The sequence below is a fragment of the Strix aluco genome, chromosome 1 (assembly GCF_031877795.1).
Source record: "Strix aluco isolate bStrAlu1 chromosome 1, bStrAlu1.hap1, whole genome shotgun sequence".
In the NCBI taxonomy this organism is placed as follows: domain Eukaryota; kingdom Metazoa; phylum Chordata; class Aves; order Strigiformes; family Strigidae; genus Strix; species Strix aluco.
The window spans coordinates 127,137,003-127,158,489 of NC_133931.1; the positions used below are offsets into that span (position 1 = coordinate 127,137,003).

The following is a 21,487-nucleotide window of genomic DNA, read 5'->3' on the forward strand; positions in this document are numbered from 1 at the left end:
ACAATATTGAAATCTTTGTTTTATGATAAGCAGGAGTAAGATCAGATGATCTGTATTTGCTCATTTGGTCTCCTCTGTGAACTGAATAGCCTTTTTGTACCTACTTTTCTTATAGGACCAAGCTTTACAAATAAATCCTCCAAATTCTGAGAATAAAAAGATAAAGTTGCAGTGTCTACACCGTATTTATCAACTCTCAGAAAATGTATTTGGACAACTTAATGGTAAAACCAGAGTGAAATATATTGTAATCAATTGGAGTGTCTCTAAAATGGAACCGGAAAATCAGTTTTAGCACTTCTGGGGCACAAGAATTTAATAAAATTCATAAAAGGAACAACCTGTAGCTTGTGGTATAGCTAGTCTGGTCAAATACTGAAGTGACAAAGTAAACAACTGTACTAGTTTCTAAAAAGAAATGTATAATGCATTGCATTTTTAGGGCAGATTTCATTTAAAAATGGACGTTACAAAACCTGAAGCTTTAAGACACCTCTGTGAGAGAGATTAAACCTGTAGGTCTATAGACTGCAGCTTTACAGGCAAACTGAAGCACTGGCAGTGTTTGGGAGCAGATCGTGGGAAACCCGTGAGCTGGTGGGGCAGAGGCTTTGCTTTGCACAGCTGTGTAAAGACTTGCCATAATAGCTGTCTGTAGCAGCGATCTCTGCGCTGGAGGAAACGTGAAGAGCGCCTGTTCTCCCTCCCCTAGGAAGCATAATGCTCAGCAGAGCCCGGGAAGGGAGGAGCGAATGCTGTGGCCTTGTATTCTGTCTCCACTGGCCTGGAGAAAAGTACACCAAGAGATGCTCTTAGGGATGGTGCAAAATATACCAGCGAGAAAGCCCCCAGGGAGCCTGTCCCTGCCCTTTTCCTTTTCCTGCTGCAGTTTCCACAGAGCTGCTTCAGTCCTGCCCCGTGCGGTGCAGCGGTGGGAGGCCACCACCCCGCCACCACCCCGGCGACTCCGCGAGCCCTGGCTGACCCCAGCCTTCAACGCCAGCGTTTCAACCCCGGAGCTGGCCTTTCTCGTGCAGTTTGCAATAGCATCTTTTAAACAATTTTCTATAAAGCCCAGTAGATGGATGCATTTTCTGTTGTGCTTTGGTTGCCTTTTTTTTTTTTTAAACGGCTGTAAATACATCAGCAGCAGCAGGGGACCGTGCCGGGGGGCCGCGGGCGCAGCTGGGCCGCGGGGGACCCTGTGACTCGACACGTCTCGGCCGTGCCGTTGTAAGCCACCACGTCCGTCTTCCTCCTCGTCCTTCCCGCTGGGCTGCGGCTGAAGGCGAGCGAGCCGCCGCGGCGGGGGACAGCACCACCGAGGAGGCCATTTTGCAGCCGTTGAGGGAGGGAGGGAGGGAGGGGAGGGAGCGAGCGGCGGGCGCGGCCGGGCGGGACCCGGCCCCCCGCGGCAGGTAAGCGCGGCACCACCTGGCGGAGGGGGGTGAGGAGGGTGCGGGCTACCCGCCGGGGCCATGCGCCTGCCCCCGGGCAGCCGCCGGTCCCGCGGGACGAGGAGGCTCGGCGGCGCTGGGCGCGGTAGCCCGTCAGGCCCCGCTGCTCGCCGGGGAGCCGCGGCCCCTCGCCCCGCGGCGGGGCGGGCCGGGCGGGGCCGGGCGGGGCGCGGCGCGGCCGGCAGGGGGCGCTGTCCCGCCGGGCCCGCGGCGTGGGGCAGAGGGTGCCGCAAAGGGTTAACGAGCGGGCGGCGGAGCCTGGCTGCCCCTGCCGGGAGACCGGGGGGGAGGAAAAATAATTAAAAAAATAAAACCAGACCGGCAGCCGGGGCCGCGGAGCACTCCCACCTCTCCTTGCCCCCCCCCACCTCCGCCGCCCGTCCGCCCGGGGGGACAGCGCGGGACGCGGAGGCCGGGGCGCAGCGGCGGGACGACAATGCAGCAGGCGGAGAAAGCAGGAGGGGCAGCACACGGCAACATGGAGGGAGGCGCGGAGCGGGCCAGCCCCTGATGCGGCTCTTTCTCCTCCTCCTCCTCCTCCGGGCAGCGGCTCCGGCGGCGATTCCCTCCCTGGCGGCGGCTGGCGGCGGCGGGTGGAAATGAGCAGGTCGGCGGCTCTTCTCCTCTGCCTGCTGGGCTGCAACGTGTGGAAGGCGGTGACCAAAACCTTAGGGGCGCCCGAGGCGGCTCAAGGTCGGTGCGGGAAGGGTGGCGGGACTGGCCCGCTTTGTGCGGCGGCCCCCGGGGCGGCGGGGGGCTGCACTGTGCGGGCGGCGGCAAACTGTGCGGGGGCCGGGGGCTTGGCGGGGGGAGGGGGGGCGGCGATGCGAGACCTCTCCCGGCGCCCACCGGCTGCGGGGCGCAGCGGGGGCGCCGCCCGCCGCAGACCCCCCCAGGCCCGGGGTGGTGAAGGCAGCCCCGCGGCTGGGGAGCTTTTGTTAACGGAAGGGGCAGGGGCTGCCGCTGGCCTCATTGTGCTGCCCCCTCCCTCCTTCCCTCCGCGCCGCCGGAGCTGTTGCATTGCGTCCTTCTCCCCCGGTTCCCCCCCCCCTCCTCCTCGCCGTGCCCGCTGCAGGGCCCGACGCGGCGGTGAGAGGCGGGCTGAGGGGCACCGGCGGCCGCAAGGCCCTGCCCCCGGCTGCGCGGGGCCGCGGGTTCGCCCCCCGGGCTGGCGGCGCGGCTCGGCCCGCCGCCCCGGGACGTCTCCGGGCCCCGGCCGAGGCCTTTTGTTCGGCGCGGTGGGCTGCCGGCCGGGCCGGGCGGGGGCCTGTCAGGGCGGCCGCTGCGTCCCTCGGCAGCCCGGGAGAGCCGGGTGGGAGCAGCGGCCGCAGCGGGGCAGTGCCCGATCCCCCCGGGAGGCCGCGGCGGCTCCCCCGGCACCTGGGGCAGCTCCTGGGCCGGCGTCCTGCCGTGGGCTGCTCTGCCCTGGCCCTCACAGGTGCCGCGGTGAGGCGTCCCCTCGGCGGCGAGGTGCACCTGCCCTCCCGCCCTCAGCCCCTGGGGGAGGGCGACGGGGGGAGACGCTCCCCCGTGCCCCGCTTGCCCTCGGCCTTGCGTTTGGTGGCGGGAGAGCAGCCCCTCCGTCGGCCTCCTCCCACCGGGCCCCCGCAGGGATCCTGCGGCAGCGTCGCGCCTGCCGGGACAGCGGCTGCCTTAGGAAGCAGAAAACTTGTCTGCCTAAGGATGCGAAACGTGCTGGGAGGAAACGCGTCCTCCCCCGTGGTCAGTGTTGGCCTTGTGGCACGCGTCGTCAGCTGGCTAAATGTGTCATCTGGGACGGGAGATCGTTCTCCTGCTCAGCCTTCGTGGTGATGGGCTGGCAGCGGCCTTCCCGCTGTGGTGGGGTGGAAGCACGCCATGCGAAGAGTATGCTTGTCCCTCGCTTCCTCTGAGCTTTCCTGTCTTGCATGTCAGTAAGAATCAGTAAGCGATGCTTGCCATGAGAAGAAAACCCTTAAATGTAACCTTTTTGAACTCTTTCTCTCATGGTTGTATTTGCAGTGTACTCAGTAAGATCTAGGTGGGCCTGTGCTCTCATACAGAGCATTCAAAAGGTATTGGTGTCTTGTAGCAAAACCTACCACGCTAGGCAATCTGACAGCAAATGTAATGTCAGATTCTGCCTTATACAATAGCAGTGCTGGAATAAGAAGTACTAAACTGTAACTCAAAGGCCAGTAAACTGCGGAATATACTGACTTTATTGGTAAGTGTGCCAGAAAAACAGAACTCTTGAAGCTCATCTCTTGAAGCTAGCACTTCAGATACCAAGGTAATATCAAAATCTATTGTAATTCCTGTATCGTATGGAAAATCTCTTTCATATGTGTGATCAAAGTGGTGAGGTGTTGGCAAAATCAGTGCCTTTCAACTGCCCTGTCGATCTCATCTTCCATTGTCAAGCTTAATTCATGGTATATGGAAAGGTTTGTCTCTATAGCTGCTACATCCACATCAAGCCTGATAGCTGATTATTTAAGTAATAGCAGCTATGTCAGTGAGTTGAGAACATTTCTATCTAAAGTGGTCTAATTTTATCTTCAGTGTAAGAATATCGGAAGTTTCATAGATAGCATCATTTTCCACAGTCTAATTACAAGCCACATCTTTACTCCTTGATATGTACATTGGTAAGTGGATATGTAGAACAAATCTCATATTGAAGTGTGTTCTGCTCACTAGTTACCAGCTACTTACTAGGAGCCCTTTTTTGAAAGTTCATGGGGTGCCAGCTTGTAGCCTTGAATAAGTTCCTAATCATCAGGTGTGAACATCTGGGGAAAAGAGTTTTAGTACCAGGCACATTCCTTGTTTGTATATTGAATGAAGTAAGTGCTAAATGGTTGTAAAACCTAAACCAACTGTTTTTCCCTCCTGCCCTTTTAGCACCATGGTGATAGTTGTAGCCACAGGTGAACAGCCATTGCCAAAGTTCAGGGATGTTTGCTGATGACTGACTTTCCCCTTGTCAGTCTGGGGAAAGACTGATGAGAGAGACTAGTGAAAAACCAATAAAGGTGGAGGTGAGAAAGCCAGAGGATGCCATCAGGGAGTAATTGTTTCAGCTGCAATATCTGTTACTGGACAGGTTACAAGAGACTAGGACCGAGAGCCCTCCTTACCGTGGGACAGGTTAGATGAGACTCAGTTAAAATGTTCCATGCCTGTGTTAAACAGACCAAATAAATAGGTCTTTCATTTGGAGCTATTCTGGTTAAGGAAGGGATGAGGAGCGATGCTTTGCATCAAGCATTTTTCTCTTTCACTGCTCTCAGCCATATGTTCAGACAGTCCCAGCTTCAAATTCCGCTCGGCCAGACTGATTACATAATTCGTGAATATGGAAAGTACTGGTAATTAAGTTCTGCATTTAGCACCCTATTTAGAAAATTGGATGACTTTGGCACGCTGTTACCTCATTTGAGTCATTATGCAGATCTGTTGCGGTGTCTGAAGGTCACAGAGTTTCAGTAACTTTTTTTTCTTTAATATGGTAAAATCCACACAGATAACTTTTTCATTTTTGTCAGTGTTGCTGCTTAGAGCCCCAGCAGTGAGGCTGTTAGAAGTCCATGAAGGTACATTTTAGGATTAGTAAGGCTTTACCTCTTTAATTTCTCTCAAACACTTGAAACCAGACAGATGTTTCAGATGAGGACTAAATTATGGTTTTGAGGTGTTTTGGTGTGGTTTCTTGTTGTTGATGTTGTTTGTTTTTTCATTGTTCTATCAAGTATTCCAGAACTTAGATTTGTTTGAATGCTGAAATGAATGTGTAGAAATTTTAATTAAAACAAGCCAACCCTTAAGCTGCATTCCTGTGGGGAATTGGTGATTTGTTTGAGTACAGAAAAAATATACAGTGAGTTTTCTTTATATGAACAGATGCCTTTTAAACTTAGGGAGCCTTGGCAAATAGCAATTTAAGAGTTATATGAAGAGGTAACACAAACCCAGGGAGGATGTAAGCAAAATCAGTGTAACTTGAGAAAGAGTTAAATTTCTTTGTTGCCTGTAAACTTTGCTTCACAGTTGAAGATGAGGATGATTCATTCGTAGATTCTAGGGAGGCTCGTTTAAGAGAAATCCTAGTATGTTGTGTTGTAGTGCAGAAGTCCAGTATGACTGCTGTCTGCTGCGGTGGGTATTGGTTTTAATTCATGTCTTGGTCTTCATATTTCAGTAGTTGTTCAAAACGAAGTTATGAATAATAAGCAAACATTTGAGTAATAAATAGCACTCAGTTCAAGGACTAGTCTACTAGCAGATGCATATTCTCAGGATATCCCACCTTCATAATCCCAGAATGAGATGAGGCAAATAATCTTTTTTCCTAGTATGGTGAATGGAAGTTCAGGTGTTGCTCCTTAGTTGGAACCCTCTGTATCTTCTCCCTCTGTGTGTATGGAGGATAGGAGGGTTGATGCTTCAGTGCTAGTTTGTAATTGCCTGTTTGCCTGCAAATAGTCATTACGTTACTTGACACTGTGAAAGCTAATTCAACAACCATTTTAGCTGGACATTTTGTAAAGGCTTTTCTGGACAGCACAGTAACAGCTGCGAGGAGACCCTCAAGTTCTCGTGGGTTTTTTTGGTTTTTTTAAGCCAGTTATCCCAAGCTTTCAGTTTTAGCCGTGATGATAAACTTTGGGTGATGCAGAAATAGTCTTTCTCTCTTTCGTCTTGCATTGCTGTATTATCTCTTTTCTCAGCTGCAGATTACTAATGACCTTCAAATGCAAATATTTCATTGAGACCACAAATGGACTCCTAAGAGTAGAAGCTAAATGCTCTAAAACAGTACAAAAAGATGTTGTTTTAGTTAGTGGAGGAGCAAATTTTTTACTTAGTACTAGATAGTATCGTAAAATCTTAAGGAGGGTGAGGTATTAATTGATTTTGTTGGTTATCAGATCCAGGTAAGCACTAGTTGTTTGTTTGTTTGTTTGTTTTTAATGTTTACCTCAAACTACTAATGACTGCAAATGCCTAGTAACTGATTTCTCTGTCAGATGGACAAGTTACCTAGGTGAGCTGAGGGTTTAAAACTACAGTCCTTTTCTGCTGGACATTTTTGTGTTCACCCTTCTGGCTTGTAATACCTTGCAGTAAGTGATTCAACTTAGCTTAAACAATGTGTGTATGCACTTGTCAAGTGACAGGAAATTCACACGCGGGCTTTCCCTGTGGTCCTTTGTCTGATTGTGTCTTGACTGTGTTAATTGCCATGTGTTACCTAACACAAAGGTTAAAACAACCTTCTTCCTCCCACTTCTGTCTTTTTTTCTTTAAACCTCACACTGACACCCCTCACTACTTGAGACTAGAACCTGGTTCATGAAATTTTTAGGGGCGGCTGCTTTCTGTGCCAACTTCTGGCCAAGTGAATGGTTTCAAATAGCAGTTCCCTCTCTACAGGAGAGGTTTCTGGTAGCAATGAAATGCAGTTTTACCATATGCTTGTTAATTTAACAGAAGCCTGGATTATATGTATTTGTGTGCTGGGGAGGAGGAAGGATTGTGCTTTTAGGCTTGTTGGAAAACTTAAGAACAGTGGTGTTGGTGCATGGAGGAGCAGAAATGTCAGTCTGCCTCCTGTTAGTACAAACTTCAAATTAGTTTTTTGCTCATCTTCTGTGGGCAATGACTAGCCACAGTGTTGGTGTGTGGCTTAGACTTAGAGGAAAGTGCATGACAAAGAAACTCAGTGTATAGGTCATGTCAGTACAGGTATGCACAGTACCTGACAGCTTGGTGGTTCGGCTTTAATGGCATTTCTTAACAACCCTGCTTGAAGTTTGGCTGTTGGATAGCAGTATGGTTGGGAATGATGATTCTTTTCCACATATCTCAAATTACTCTAGTACATTTGATCAATACAATTGTGTGGTGTACCTTGAGCTTATATTTTAGGGAGATCATTATTTTTCTAGTCAGCCAAAGGCAAACTAAATAATCTCTCCAAAATACCTGCAACTTGAAATCAAAGTATGCGCTTTCAGTTTGTATTACCTTATATGTTGATTACGTTACACAAGCTGCATTTTTTTGTGGGATTAATCTCCCTTTGCTCCAGTATATATCAGTTCTGCTTTTAGATATGAAGAAAGGCAACTGCTGAGAGAACTATACTGTCACTATTCTGCCTCTCCCACAGATCTCAGTGGTCAGGGAGCACAAATAAGGGAGGCAAGAAGCCTGTGTATTTACTACAGCAAATGAGTTTAATAACACTAAATATAATACACACGAATAATATACACTAAAACATTTTGGTTTGGGAAATACCAAAGAGAACTGAGTGCTTCTTTTTTCTTCAGAAATTCCAGAAACATTTTCCTGTAAGCTGGTTTACATTACGTCTTCAGTTAATCTAATACGTTTTCCTGTAAGCTGGTTAACGTTACGTTTTCAGTTAATGTAATATCTGGCTTGTTGTGCATGGGTAATAAGCATTATACACATGCTTTTTACGAACACCATCTTTAGTTTTATTGGAAACTGGAAAGATACGTGTATATTTGTTAATACAGAGCCATAAAAATGTGAACATACTGTAATTTCTTGTGGCTTTTAGTAAGTGTATTGAATCTTTCACTTTTAAAATACTAAGACAGAATCATATTTGACATAAGGGTGAGTATGAGCCCTTGAAAGTAGTATTTAAGAATATTCCAACATAGATATTTCATGTTGAAATTCATTTCATAGGTATTACATAGAATATTTCATGTAAAATGCCAGTGTTCTGGTTCAGATATACCTATGTACTTTTTTGCTAGCTTGAAGAGCAACAAATCTTGAGATGATATGAAGGAAAATTTCATTTCTGTACAGTATAGTCTGTAAATTTGGCTCCCTCACTAGCTACTTGGGGGATTGGATCTATTTAAACAACTGTTGTGGATATAAAGTATGTTTTGAATAGAAGCAGTCTCTGCAAGCAGGGCACAAAAGTCCCTGGAAATCCAACACTGAAGTTATCTTTTGGTTGTTCTTACTTAACTTTTGCAGCTTGGTGAGCTGTCACTGCCTGTGCCATATTGTGGAGGCATTCTAAGGAGTGAAATCCTGGTTTTATCTATTATCTGTACAGCTCATGCACCAGGAGGTAAAGCTTCCCTGTCACTGTGAGTAGGAACCTGCACCATGGAAAAACTCTGCTATGCTGCTCTAATGGTGGCTTTTCAGATGGGGAGGCAAGAGCACGTAACAGTAGAGGGGACCCCGCATTAAGCCTTTCTGGACTTGGGGTGACTCTTGTAGGGGCCACCCTCAGCCTCTCTGCCCTGTGGGAACCAGGCTTTGAGGAGACGCAGTGACAACTGCAGTTAGCAGGGAGGAAATGCAACACAGGGGGGAAGCCAAGGGGAAGGAAGTAGCAGCATCCTTTTGGCCTGGGGACTATAAAGCAGCTAAATCCAGTAAGGTCCAAAATGCTTCCAGTTTTCTTAAATTCTAGCTGCAAAAGTGCTGAGAGCTACTGTACTGTGTGGTAGGTGTGAGTAATACAATAGCAATATTTAACAGTAAAGGGAAGCTTACCTTGACAGTCAGTAAATGCTGAGATAAATACGAGGCAGAGGCACAAGGTACTCCTGATTTGTTAAAGAAAACAAAGAGGCCTTTCTTCATGCAGTAATTAACAAAGGTGATAGCAGTGTTGGGAGCTCCTTCTTGTTTCATCCCACCTTTGTGGTTGCCATTACTGAAAAAAAGGTGTCTTTCATTCTTTATAAGCAAGGGCATATACTAATACAGCAACAAGTATTTCTCAAATGATGTTGTGAGACTTGCTTGATAATAAAGCAACAACAAACTAAGGTGTTTTTGGACTGCTGCTGGGGGGAAATGAATGTATCAGCAGTTTTGTCCAGACCTCTTGCTCTCCACTGTACCATGAACAGTTGTGCAAAATGAAAGATTAAGATCCCAACATCTCCTCTCTGTCTGTATTTGATATGTGAATGTAAGACTTTTTCTGTGAGGGGTATGTAGAGGGTAGGAGGCATCTCACCTAACTCGGGTGTCTGCAGCCTGCAAGTGTCTACATCTGAGCTAGTCATCTACGGTCCTTTTAAAGACATGATGATCTAATCTTCTCAGCTAATGGAGCCGAGTGTCATTCCTGTCACCTGGAGTAAGCACATTCGGTCAGATAAATCAAACTGTGGGGATCTCCACTGACTAGCATGGCAGCCTAGACAAGGTTGTTTGTACTCCCATTTAGTCGGATGAATCCTCCCTCAGGTACTGTAACTGGAAATTTCATCAGCATGGTGTTGCCCTCTGGCTTGGCCTTAGAGCTACTGAATATATACCATGTAATAAGCTATGTGAAGGAACACACACTCTTGGATTACCTGTTTGGGTTATCCTGCATTTCTCAACACTTAAACAAGAGTTATTGTCTATTTACATTTCTAAACCATTTGTCCTCGTAGCATTATGCTTATGAGCCTAAGTGTTTCACTCCCAAGAGTAAATAAACAAAAAGAAAGGTTTAGAAACAAGTAAGGAGGCTTGTGGAGTCGTTTGGGCTTGCCTACATGTTTTTCCCATGTTTTTAATTAGCTTTGTATTCCCAAGAGTTGATTTATTCTGGATTAAGATGCGTTATTACTCTCACCTTTGTCTGTTTTCTCTTATTGGCATTTGTGTAGCAATGTGGTAAACCAGATTGAGGAAATTATCTGACTGAAAACTCCTGCATGCACCAGTTCAGTCTTCACCTGGATCACTTCCTCAGTTGAATTCATTGGGAATTACACAAATGCTGTTGCTGGTGCAGAGGAAAGGGCTGAGAGGAGCTGATAAAGGAAAACAAGGACTTCATGGCAGCAGTGCCAGCTGATGCAGGATTAAATTGTTTGCAGAACTGTAACATAAGATGTAGGGCACAACATTTAGCAAGTTAACTGTTTTAAGTGTTACTGCTCAAAGGAGATAGCTGCTGTCTAAAAATGTGGTATCACCCTATTGCTCAAAGAAAAAGCATAGTTTCTTGAAAACTATTTGCCTACATTAGACGAAAAAACTGTGTTAGAGCAGTGAATACCAGCAGACCTGGACCTAGGTACTGGCAGATGATTTGAGATGCTTTCAGCTGCGCTTGGCTCTGCCTCCATCAAGACAGGTTTTTGTACCTGCCTCGGATACTACAGTTTGTACCCTGCATGGTAGTTTAAACAGAGCTTCATCCACAGTTTCAGCTCAAGTGCACTGTGAAATGTAGTGCTTACGAGTGTTTCTCCCAGTTGTAGGGTAACGGGGGGGTTAGTACCCAAGTTATATGTTCTCTGCATGTCCCAAATGGCTTGAGAGGAGATGCACTTTGGCCCATTTAAACACCGAAGAAATGCGAGGGCAGTACTGGGCACTTAGCATAGCATTCTGGTAGAGTAACTTTTGTCAGGTAGCCGTGAACCTACAATTTGGCATATAATTAGCACATGATGTCTGATAGTGTCTGGTCACTTCTCTCTGAACTGTCAAGCCAGAGCGATTGCCACTTTTCTCCAGATAATTGCCTTGCTTTCCTTAGTTACTGTGCTTCTGCATTGATGTTTCCTAGATTAGGGTGTCTGCTGAGAGATAAGAAGTTTTTATTTCTTATCCTGCCCTTCCTCCTTCTGTCCCTGTGTTGGCCCTCTCATGTATTGAAAGGTTTGGAGTGCTTTCACTGCAGATGGACAAGAAAGTCAGCTAGGGAGTGTTCATGGCCGTTTCTGTTTGGGTTGGGCAAGCATTGCTAGGGAAATAAATGGGTCCACGAGCTCTGGAGACAGGACTGATGGTCTGCAGGGGGTGAAGCGGCCGAGGGCGGGAACACGCTGCCGGGTGATAAACTTGTCCAGGCGCCGCATTGTGTTTGCAGAATGGGTGGCATCAGCTCAAGATGGGAGCAACAGTTGCTCTCTTTGATTCCCTTTGAATTGTGCTCCTGGCAAGTTCTGAAACCTGCTGAGTAGCATGCTGACCTGGACAAATATTACAGTAATTTTAAAAGCTACTTGTGGTAATAATGTTGACAGACACAGTGAAGCACAGCAATATACTTGCTCTTTTAGCTTTACTGCTAGTACCCAGAGTATTCCTGCAACTCAGCTTATTTCAGTGTGTGGTGCTGCAGCCGGGGTCCTGGCAAATAACTTAAGTTTGAGCCAGTGTCAAGGTTCATGATGTTTGATTTACAGGAGCCAGGAACACAGATGTTTGAAGTGAGAGCTGTATCTTCATTGTTTTGCAGTGCCTGTGTGTGTGGACTGTTACTTTTCCCTACTGTTAAAACTTTAGTATGAAGAAGTTTTTGTTTTCTTCAAAAGTTAGAATTTCCTTTGTTCTTTCAGGATATTCTTTAGTACACTGCTAGTAAAAACTTTTTAGAGGAAACTATGGCATTAAACTTACTTGATGTAAGTACTGTTGTTAGCAGTCTACCTAAAAATTAAAAGTACACTTTCTTCAAGCAGCCTGTAGCAGTAGGAGCAAGAGCTTCTAATGGGATGAATTTCAAGTTTACTTATTGCTGTAAGCTATTGAGTTATAACTGCAGCAGGCTTTGGAATATTAAACTACTAAAAGTACTTTAAAAATCAGTTGTTGAAGGAAGAGAACCTGATGTACTAAAACTCTTGCTGAAAACTATTAGTTTTTCCAGACATTTGATGAGATAAGGACTTCCTTCTTTAGATCAGATATGAATAGCTATCTGCTCTGTGAAGCTTTACCTCAGTGAAAACTACTTGGCACTCTTTAGCTGTGTTCAAAATCTTGCTGGAGATCTTGTTTTAATTAGTAATTTTACCTGAGAGTATGTAGTTAATCTTTCAGTAACATTTTTTTTTTTTTTAAACATGGTTTAGTGTTGCTGCCAAAAGAGCCGAGTGAGCCCTTTCAGCAGATGCTGTCATTAGAAAGGGGATCGAAGCAGTGTCATGTCACAAGCTAACTTTCTGCACAGAAAAAATCCTTGCGTTTCGAGGGGCGGGAGGCTAGGTAACAGAGTAGAACAGTTTTTTGTGGTGGTGTCCTAGAAAGGTAATGGTTATTCCCATGTGCAAGTTAATGCATGCTTTTAAGTGAATATTCCATACTTTCTTGAATCCTTCTGTGGTGAAGAAAAATTAAAAAAGAGTGTATATAAGCTCTCAAGATCAAACTCTTATAAATAAGTGATAGCCCTCTAGGTTCCTTCAGAGCAGTAGAGAGTCTTTGTTTACCATGGATGATTGCACATAAACAAAGATGCTTTTTAATATCTGATGCACTCAAGTGTTAAGTCTTGCATCAGTTAGCCACTCAGAATGATCAAGTGTCATCTTCTCTTACCCCTAGCCTAATTGCCTGGTGGAAAATATTAAAGCTCAGATTTTTATGGCCAAGCTCAGGTGTTTCTTCAGTCCGGGTATTATTTAATCTGTGTACCTGTGCCTTACAAAACTGGTGATTTTGGCATTTCCAAGATGGCACATATTGAATTGGAAACAAAGCAAACGCACACCAGTGTTTCCTGACCATGGTGTCGATGTGAGGCAGAGATTTCATTGCCTCACTGTTACTCTATGCTATTCTGTCTACTGCTATACAGATTAACAGTTAGTAAGTATATCCTTACTCTATAAGGATATACTCTGAATAGTCCATCATGAAAGAGCTTTGGTACATCTGGGGGCTGGCTATAAATGAATGGTATCTGACAGTATCGGGTTGTGGGCCTGATCATGGCTTACTTTCTGGTGTGTCTTTTTGGAGATAGCAAAGTGCAGCCTTTGTAACTCCAGATCTTGTTAAAATTAGGAATAGCTTTTAACAGCCCAAAGGCTTTGAAGGAGATGCATGTGTTTGCCAAAAGAAATAGCACTTTCTGTTGCTGAGTTGCATCTGTAAGTTACTCTTATAGTATCTTGAGTGGGTAATAAAAAAATAGTATTAATAAAGGGGTGTATCTTCCTTGGAGAAGAAACACTCATTGCTTACTCTGTAGTCACAGGATGAGGAAGATACTTCTATTGTGCAGAAGATAAGGTCAAGAGTACAGAGAAAGTGTGGTGATCAAGATGGCATACTGTCTGTATCAGAGCGGGGAAGTAAACCAAGGCCATTCAAGAGTCAGGTCTTAATTCATGCCATCTTTACTTTAATGATTAGGGAGCTCTTAATGAATTTACTGATGCTCAGTCGTGGCAGTTTCTTCTTGGACCCTTGTGAAATAATTTTCAGATTTAGTCACCCTTTTCTTGCCATTCCATGCTTTCCTTTGTCATGCTTGTGTAAGTGTAAAGGGTAAAGCCGGAAAGCTGCCTGGCAGTGGGCAGCGCTGTGGTGTGTCAGCAGTCTGGGCTTGCTTTCGGCCTCCTGGAAAGGCAGACAGCCCCCACCTGCTACACTGATGTTCAAATTTGAGGATTTTTTTTTAAGTGCATACACAGCCACTTGTCCCCAAAATGGATGACAAGCCTGATTTCTGAATATATATATATATTTAATGGAAGTAAGGAGAGGGAAAAAAAAGGCAAAAAGAAAAAGCATAAAGATGATAGGATGCCATGTTAAAGTTCCTATATAGGAAATGAAGTTTGAATGGGTTCCAGCTACAAATACTAAGAAACTTCTTCCTTTTCCTCTTGCTCTTTCCTTCAACTTCCCTTCCCTATTGAGTTGAGCTTAATTTTTAAACTTTATATCAGTTGTCCGGAAGACAACCTACATTTTCAGAAGCAGTCAAGTAACCAAATCTTTATTTCAAACGTACTCATGAGTTTGATGTTGCTAGTAACATCAGAATCTCATTTCACGTTCTTAAGCAGCAGGAGGATAAAATACCTCAAATCCAAGATGCTGTGAAAAAGTCAGTACTTGTCTGTAGTTACAATGCAGAAAATACCATAAAAAGCCATTATTTTAATTCAGAGAGTGAGGCAATGCAGTTAAATGTTGATTTTTTGATAATTTTGCTGATAACTAATTGAACTTGTAAATAATGTTTTCTGTGCTCCTAGTATAATATTTGGTTTAGCTTTTTTATTTTAAACCCAGACTGATGACCCATGATTTTATGAGGTAGCCACATATTGCATTCACTGGACCTCTGCCTGAGGAAGAAATAAAAATATTGTATGTTTTATACCATGTTAAACAGAACAAGGGAGAAGAACTTAATGATATGTCCATTGATCTCTTTCATTGCCATGAATTATTCAGATAGTAGTATGATTGGTTTTGTTCAGTTTTAGGGGTTTTTTTAAGCCTTGTAAAGAGGAGAACAAATACAAACATAACTAGGTATTATATTGATGCTAGGTATTATCTTCACACTTTTATTTATCTCAGTTATGTTAATTACCAGGTTTCCGAGACAGTGAGTCAGTATGATTAACTTTCCTGAATGACTCTGACTCTGAAAAACTATGAATTTAATGTTTACTGGAATCCTCCTGTCTTCTCCTTACTTCTAGAAAACTGGGATGATAGGATTGCGCGTTGGAGATCTCTGCGTTCATGCACACATATGCAGACGTGCACACATGCTTGTCTTGTAAGGCCATATGGTATGAATCAAAGCTTACCTCACAGTAGTAAAACTGTAATGCATTTTCCACCATTTTCAGTTACGTGTTCATGGCATGATATTCTGTACTTTGAAAAACTTAGTGATTGTCCTTTGTAAATGGTCATTATTCTATGAAATTAATGTGTTATCCAGGATACTTGGCTTCAATTTTGTCCTTGGATTGCTGTGGCTATTTTAATAACACCAGAAGTTGCATAGTCTTTTCTGCTTGCTGCCTTTGTTCAAAGCAGCTTTGACTTGCAAATGTATACAGATGTGTTTGTTCTTTCTTGTTCATGACAATAGATTTGAAATAAACCCTAGCTAGCAGATAGAAGGCATGTTAATTAATTGAGTGTATGAGTATGTGTACTTCCTTGTTCAAGATTTTTAAACAATCTGTTGAGGCTTCTAATTAAGCATCACTGGCTTCTGGTATTTTTTTCCTGCAGTTTTCATGGTATTCGCATATTATTATCAGGACTTCTTACAAATTTCCAACTTTCTCAGAAAAAGTGGATTTTAATATTAGAATTTTACATCTTTTACATAAACCTGTATCAGTTAGAAATTTTTTCTCTCATTCTAATGGCACAAGACAATTCAGCCTTTAGTCTGTGATAGTGCCTTCAATACTATTAAAAATTATCCTTTCTAAAAACACAAATATGCTTAACATTAAAATGGAGAGCTGACCTACTTTATATCTCTTTATCTGTATTAAGTAGCGTTCCAGAGGTATCTAAGATACCCTAAAAACTGACCAGATGTTGAATCAGATGTATTTAACCAGAACTGGTAGATTCAGTGTATTTCTAGTTCTTTTTCCCAACTCATTGGTTCTTTGTGCTAGAACCTGTGTGATACTGTATTGATGCTTTGTGACCAAAGGAAAAAAAATACTTTCAAGATGATATTACCCTGATGTAAGGTATGACATTCAATTAAAGCTGCAATACCTTGTAGCAAGAGAATGGGAATTTCGTGGATATTCTTAATACAGATATAAGTGACAGAATAATGTCTTATTCTGCAAGTTACTTAGTGAAAATCAATACTAGTAGGTTTTATTTGGTAGTGATCGTAGGTCTTGGTTTCTAACTATTCTTGGATTCTCAGTATACCTGTTTGGAACTGATATGCTGTCATTTTTCTTTATCAGAAATAAAAAGTATCAAATAAAATTATGCATATTTAGGTAACATGTCTTCTACATTGATCGTTTTGTACTGTTTGTAAATGCTCTGATCCATCTCTTCAGAATTTGTCTAGTGGCTGAATCTTCTGCCACACTTGGCGTTTTTGACAAGAGGACTTCTGTTGCCAGCAGCTGTGGTATAGAAATTGGCCTCAGTGGAGTGGCCAGTAACTTCATGAGGCCGCACCTCGATTACTGTGTTCAGTTTTGGGCCCCTCACTACAAAAAGGACATTGAATTACTCGAGCGTGTCCAAAGAAGGGCAACAAAGCTGGTGAAGGGTCTGGAGCACATGTCGTACGAGGAGCGGCTGAGGGAACTGGGGCTGTTTAGTCTGGAGAAGAGGAGGCTGAGGGGAGACCTCATCTCACTCTACAACTACCTGAAAGGAGGTTGCAGAGAGCTGGGGATGAGTCTCTTTAACCAAGTAATAAGCGATAGAACAGAAGGTAATGGCCTCAAATTACACCGGGGAAGGTTAGACTAGATATTAGGAAGCATTTCTTTACAGAACGGGTAGTCAGGCGTTGGAATGGGCTGCCCAGGGAGGTGGTGGAGTCCCCATCCCTGGAGGTGCTTAAGAGTCGGGTCAACATAGCGCTGAGGGATATGGTGTAGTTGGGAAATGTTAATGTTGGGTTGATGGTTGGACTGGATGATCTTCAAGGTCTTTTCCAACCTAGACAATTCTGTGATTCTGTGATTCTTCAGTCACGACCACTTTGACTTTCAGAGGAGATGAACACGTGTTCACCTCAGCGTGGTCCTGTGGTTCCCTTAGAGCAAGAAGCACACTCAGGCCAAAATATGAAGGAGATGAATAGTTCATCAGGGAGTTGTGCTAAGACTTACTTAGTTGTTTCCTGATTCTTGTTTCTGGAGGCTGTCCATCCTCATGGCAATTCTGGAGACATTCTGTGGTTTGTCAGATTCACTTGAACTTGCCTCTGACCACTGTTTCCAACTGTGCGTTATAAAAGGTTGTACTGTGCATTATAGAAGTTATATTACCTGGGTGTTTGCTCACAAGTTAGTTGTCCCTGACAACTTGGCAATGTTTCAACCTGTCCTTCCAGTTGTTTGAAATACATCTGCATTTCAGCTTCTGAAATATTCTCATCCATATGCCTGTTCTTCTCCCAGATTCTTAATCCCCATCAGAAGTGATTGAGAAGGATTTTTTTGTGCAGTGATTCCTGGAGAGAGATGCTGGATGTGTAGGTGGAATAAGGCATTTTGCTGGCCTTTACTACCATGCAGGGACGTGCACAGATGGGGCTGTAGCTAGAACAGTGTGTTTCTGTCTGTGTGCTTCCTACTTGAGGGAGTCTTGGTTAGTTTGACAGCCATGGCAGTATCTCATGGCTACTAACTGTTGTGGTGTTGGCCAGTCCTTTGTATTCTTTTTGACACATTGCATCCAGACTTGGAAGGTCTGTTGTGTTGGCTTTCTACCAACTGAGGGTCCTGAACTGCAGCTTCTTCAGCGTGGGCTGGTGTGGCAGAACATACAGCAGTGAGCAGGCTGTGCTCCTGTTCTTCACAGTCATCCCAGCCCCACTGCAGTAACTCTGCATCCAGATCGTATGGATCTCTGCAGTAATTAAAATAAAAGGATGATTCTTACGAACATTTTGTGAACTCGTTGGGGGACATGAAAAAACAAAATCATCTTACTGGCTTCTGTTCAGAAGAATGGTGGCTGCTGTGCAGTTGTTTTTGCCTTGCTGCGTGAGCTTGGAACAAATGTCTCATTGTTTTGCTCTCAATACATGTAGGAGGCAGATGCTGGGCTTGCACTTCGTACCACCGCTGTAACTTCTTGCTTGGCTATTATAGATCTGTAAATAGCAGTAGCACATGAGGGCCCCAGCTTGTGGCTGGGGTTCTGCTGGGGCTGTAAAGTGTCAAGTTGTTGCGCTTTTTTTTTTTTTTTCCATTGCCAGGGAGTTAAATAGCAAAAGTTCTGCTTTGTGACCCCTTCAAATGCTGTCAGCTGTGCAGTAGGGAAAGGCAAATAAGGTAGAAACAGGAAAAAAGTTCATATGAAATTGCAAGTAGTTGGAAGAGGTAAGCAAAAGGGAAGAGAATACATGAAAGGTACCCATCTGTGTCTTACTGGCTTTGGCTGCTTGTTCTAAACCGGTAAGAGAAGAATGTGTCTACCCTTGTTTGCCAAAGGCTGACATGCTCAGGACTGCTTCAGAGCTACTATCCTGCAATACTGAGTAGGAGCTGCTAAGGGTAGTTTACTGTTCATTAGTTCTTGTTGACAGCTTGGGGTTGATGGAAGTGGATACTTTAAGAGGAAGTAAATTTAGTGCAAGGTTATGAAATGATGGGGTAGCAGTTTATTTATCTGTAAATTTTGGCTTCTCTAGCCTCATTGGGTTTCTCTGCTTTAAGGGGGCTTGTATTGCCCAGATATAGGGGCTTGATGTAGTGATGTGTGATGCCTTTCTCCATAGGTGCAGAAGAGAAGAACTTATGGGAAAAAGGGCATTTATTTGAAGAATTCTAAACATCAGCATTTCTTTTTCTTACTCAGTTGTGCAAAAGCTTCTGTCCTAGGTATTCTCTTCAAAGACAGTCTTTGATTGCTGTGTGGCGCTCACCCTTCAGGTCTTGCAATGCTGATCTCCTCTGGTCTGTTTTCACTGTGGCTAGGTTTTAGTGCCATATGTTGGTCTTTACTTTCTAAGCATCTTTGACAAGAAATTGGTATCTTGTGAGCTTGAATACCACCTCAAACTGCTCCTTTTTAATAACAGCGCTCAAGGTTTTATGATCTTGTTTGTCCCTTTCACTGTAGAGTGCCATTTGCCTCTGTCCTTGTCTCTCTTCTCTGCATATCTTCTCCCTCTAAGAAATCATCTTGCTCTCTTCAGCCTTACCCGTCACTTCTATATAGGTCATGTCTGATTCTACATACTCTTAATTTTGATTTCTCTGTCTGTCTGGTCTCAGTCAGCTCCTGGCTGCACCGTAATTTATTACAAGTGACACTTTTGGAGGAGGAGGTTCTCTGCTGTGTCGTATCTCTGTACTGATGGCAGATGATCGTGCTGTGACATTCCTCTGCTTGGGTGTTTTAAAAAGTTCCAGGGTGGAGGAACTGACATGCTCTGCGAATTATAAAACCCAAAGGAGTTTAAAGTAACAGCTTCCAAACAGCTTTAACTCTTTACTTTCCATCTTTGTTTATATTATGAGTGAGGAATAAAGCCAATATTTTTTTTAATGAAAAAAAAAATTTGGACTGCATTGTGAACTGATGAGAATCAGATGCTAACTTTTTATTGTGTGATTCTTTAAGAGTTAAAACATGATAGCAAGGGTGTTAATCTAGCAAATGTGTTCTGTTCATGTTTTAAACTCAGCATGAACAGACATGGATGTTTTTAATAAAAAGACAGATATTTAATTCCAAGAAATATACAGGTCTTATGCCAGAATAAATGCAATTTGTGATTTCTGGTTAATTTTTTATTATTATTATTTTAGAATTATTTCCTCAGAGGCCACTTGTAGTCTTCGGAGCACTTTTTAAGTTTTGGTAATAGTCTCAAGATTTCGTGTATTACATAAATTTAAGATTTTTCTTGCTGGTAATCTGCATTTATCTGACTTTCTGAAAGCTATTAGAGGCACCAGCAATAGCCTGTACTTGATTTCTGGATTACTGATTTTTTTTTTTTATTTTTTTAACTTTTTTTCCCCACACTTCTTTGGTCTAATATGTCTACCTTGTCTACTTTGCTTTCAACCTGGATCAGGATGATTGTTAACTGCAGAATATGGAAGGCAAATATTTGCTAGCTGAAAGTAAAGGGAAGCAGTCTCATTTCTCCTTTTTGGTGTGCAAAGTGATTGCATGTTGTTTTCAGAGTGAGTAGCTTGGTCTGCATGGTTGCAATTGGTGCTTTGTATGCAGAACAGCAGTGGGGACTAGGTGAAATTCCTTAGCGTTATATTGTGGCTCATACCAAATGGCCTTTCTGCCATCCAATCTGCAGACGTATTACTGCAGAAATTACAGGTGGTGTGCAAGGTGTGACCACAACTCTCTTTGTAGACAGGGAGAGGTAATGAAGTGCAGCAATATGTTAACTTCTGTGTTTGACCTAAATATGTTTGGAATGCAGTTTTGAATATGAATTGTGAGCCTGATGAAAGTGTAGGAGTATGGGACTGGAACAGACTGGGTTGTCATCTCTGTAGCAGGTGCCATGTGAGCTCTTTTTGAATCTGACTGACCTCATCTTAAAACCAAGTTCTGCTTGATTCCACCATTTGTGAAGTGGAGGACGTTTCAAAGCATTTCACTTTGCATTATTTGTAATATTGTACTATCCAGTGCAAATTTTTCAATACTTTTTATCTGCAATAGCAACTAAAATAGTCAAGTCATAGCTCATGAGTGACCCAACAGCTTGATCCATCTGGTTGAGTTCAGTGAAAGTTGCAGTTGTACAAATGCCCTCATGAGGTTCTTTGTGTGGTGTTTGTTGTTTTTTTTAAATAAAGTAAAAAAAAGTTTACAAACTAAAGATTGAGCACATGGGGTCAGTGCCAACAGAGATGCTGAAAACCCTTAGCAGTACAGAGCCACAAGTGGTCAGTTACCTAAGTTCTTCTGAATACCAACTGGATAGGAATTAACTGCTTTCTTTCCTGAACTGTAGTGGTAAACTAGTCTGAACCTGATAATCCCTTATACTTTCATTCTCCAGTCTTATCCAAATGAATGTAGCTTGCACATGGTCCTGTTTCTTAGAACAATAATATTTTAGACCAGCTTGTGACATAGAAAAACAGCAGACAGGCTTGCAGGTACAAAGATTTTATCCACGTCTCGGACAAAGGTGGCTTTCCAACTTGTACATACCTCAGTACAAGTGCTCTGACTTTAATTTGGTTAAGTTAATATTGAGACAAGTTGAAGAGAGGAAAAAAGGATGGTTAACATCTGTCAAATTGGGGAAAGGAAGGCATTGAAATAGTGGAGGGCTAGGAACACAGAATTAGATGATTGAGGCTGGAAGGCACCTCTGGAGGTCATCAAGTCCCAACACCCTGCTGAGGCAGGGCCACCTAGAGCCAGTGGACTAGGACTGTAACCCAGACAGCTTTTGAGTATCTCCAAGGGTAGAGACTCCACAACCTCCCTGGACAACCTTTACCAGTGCTCAGTCACCCTCACAATGAAAACGCGTGTCCTGATGTTAGGAAGGAATCTCCTGTGTTTCAGTTTGTGTCCACTGCCTCTGATCCTGTCAC

At 43.8% G+C, this 21,487-nt stretch overlaps 1 protein-coding gene across 1 annotated transcript in view; it reads left to right on the forward strand.

The window, feature by feature from the left end:
* Positions 1 to 1,633: 1,633 nt before the first annotated feature.
* Positions 1,634 to 21,487, forward strand: part of FAM171A1 (family with sequence similarity 171 member A1) — a 95,995-nt gene continuing 76,141 nt past the window's right edge. Inside the window, exon 1 of the mRNA XM_074834923.1 lies at positions 1,634 to 2,150. Within this exon, the coding sequence (XP_074691024.1) occupies positions 2,057 to 2,150 (94 nt within the window). The 5' untranslated portion in view covers positions 1,634 to 2,056. The remainder of the gene's footprint in view (positions 2,151 to 21,487) is intronic.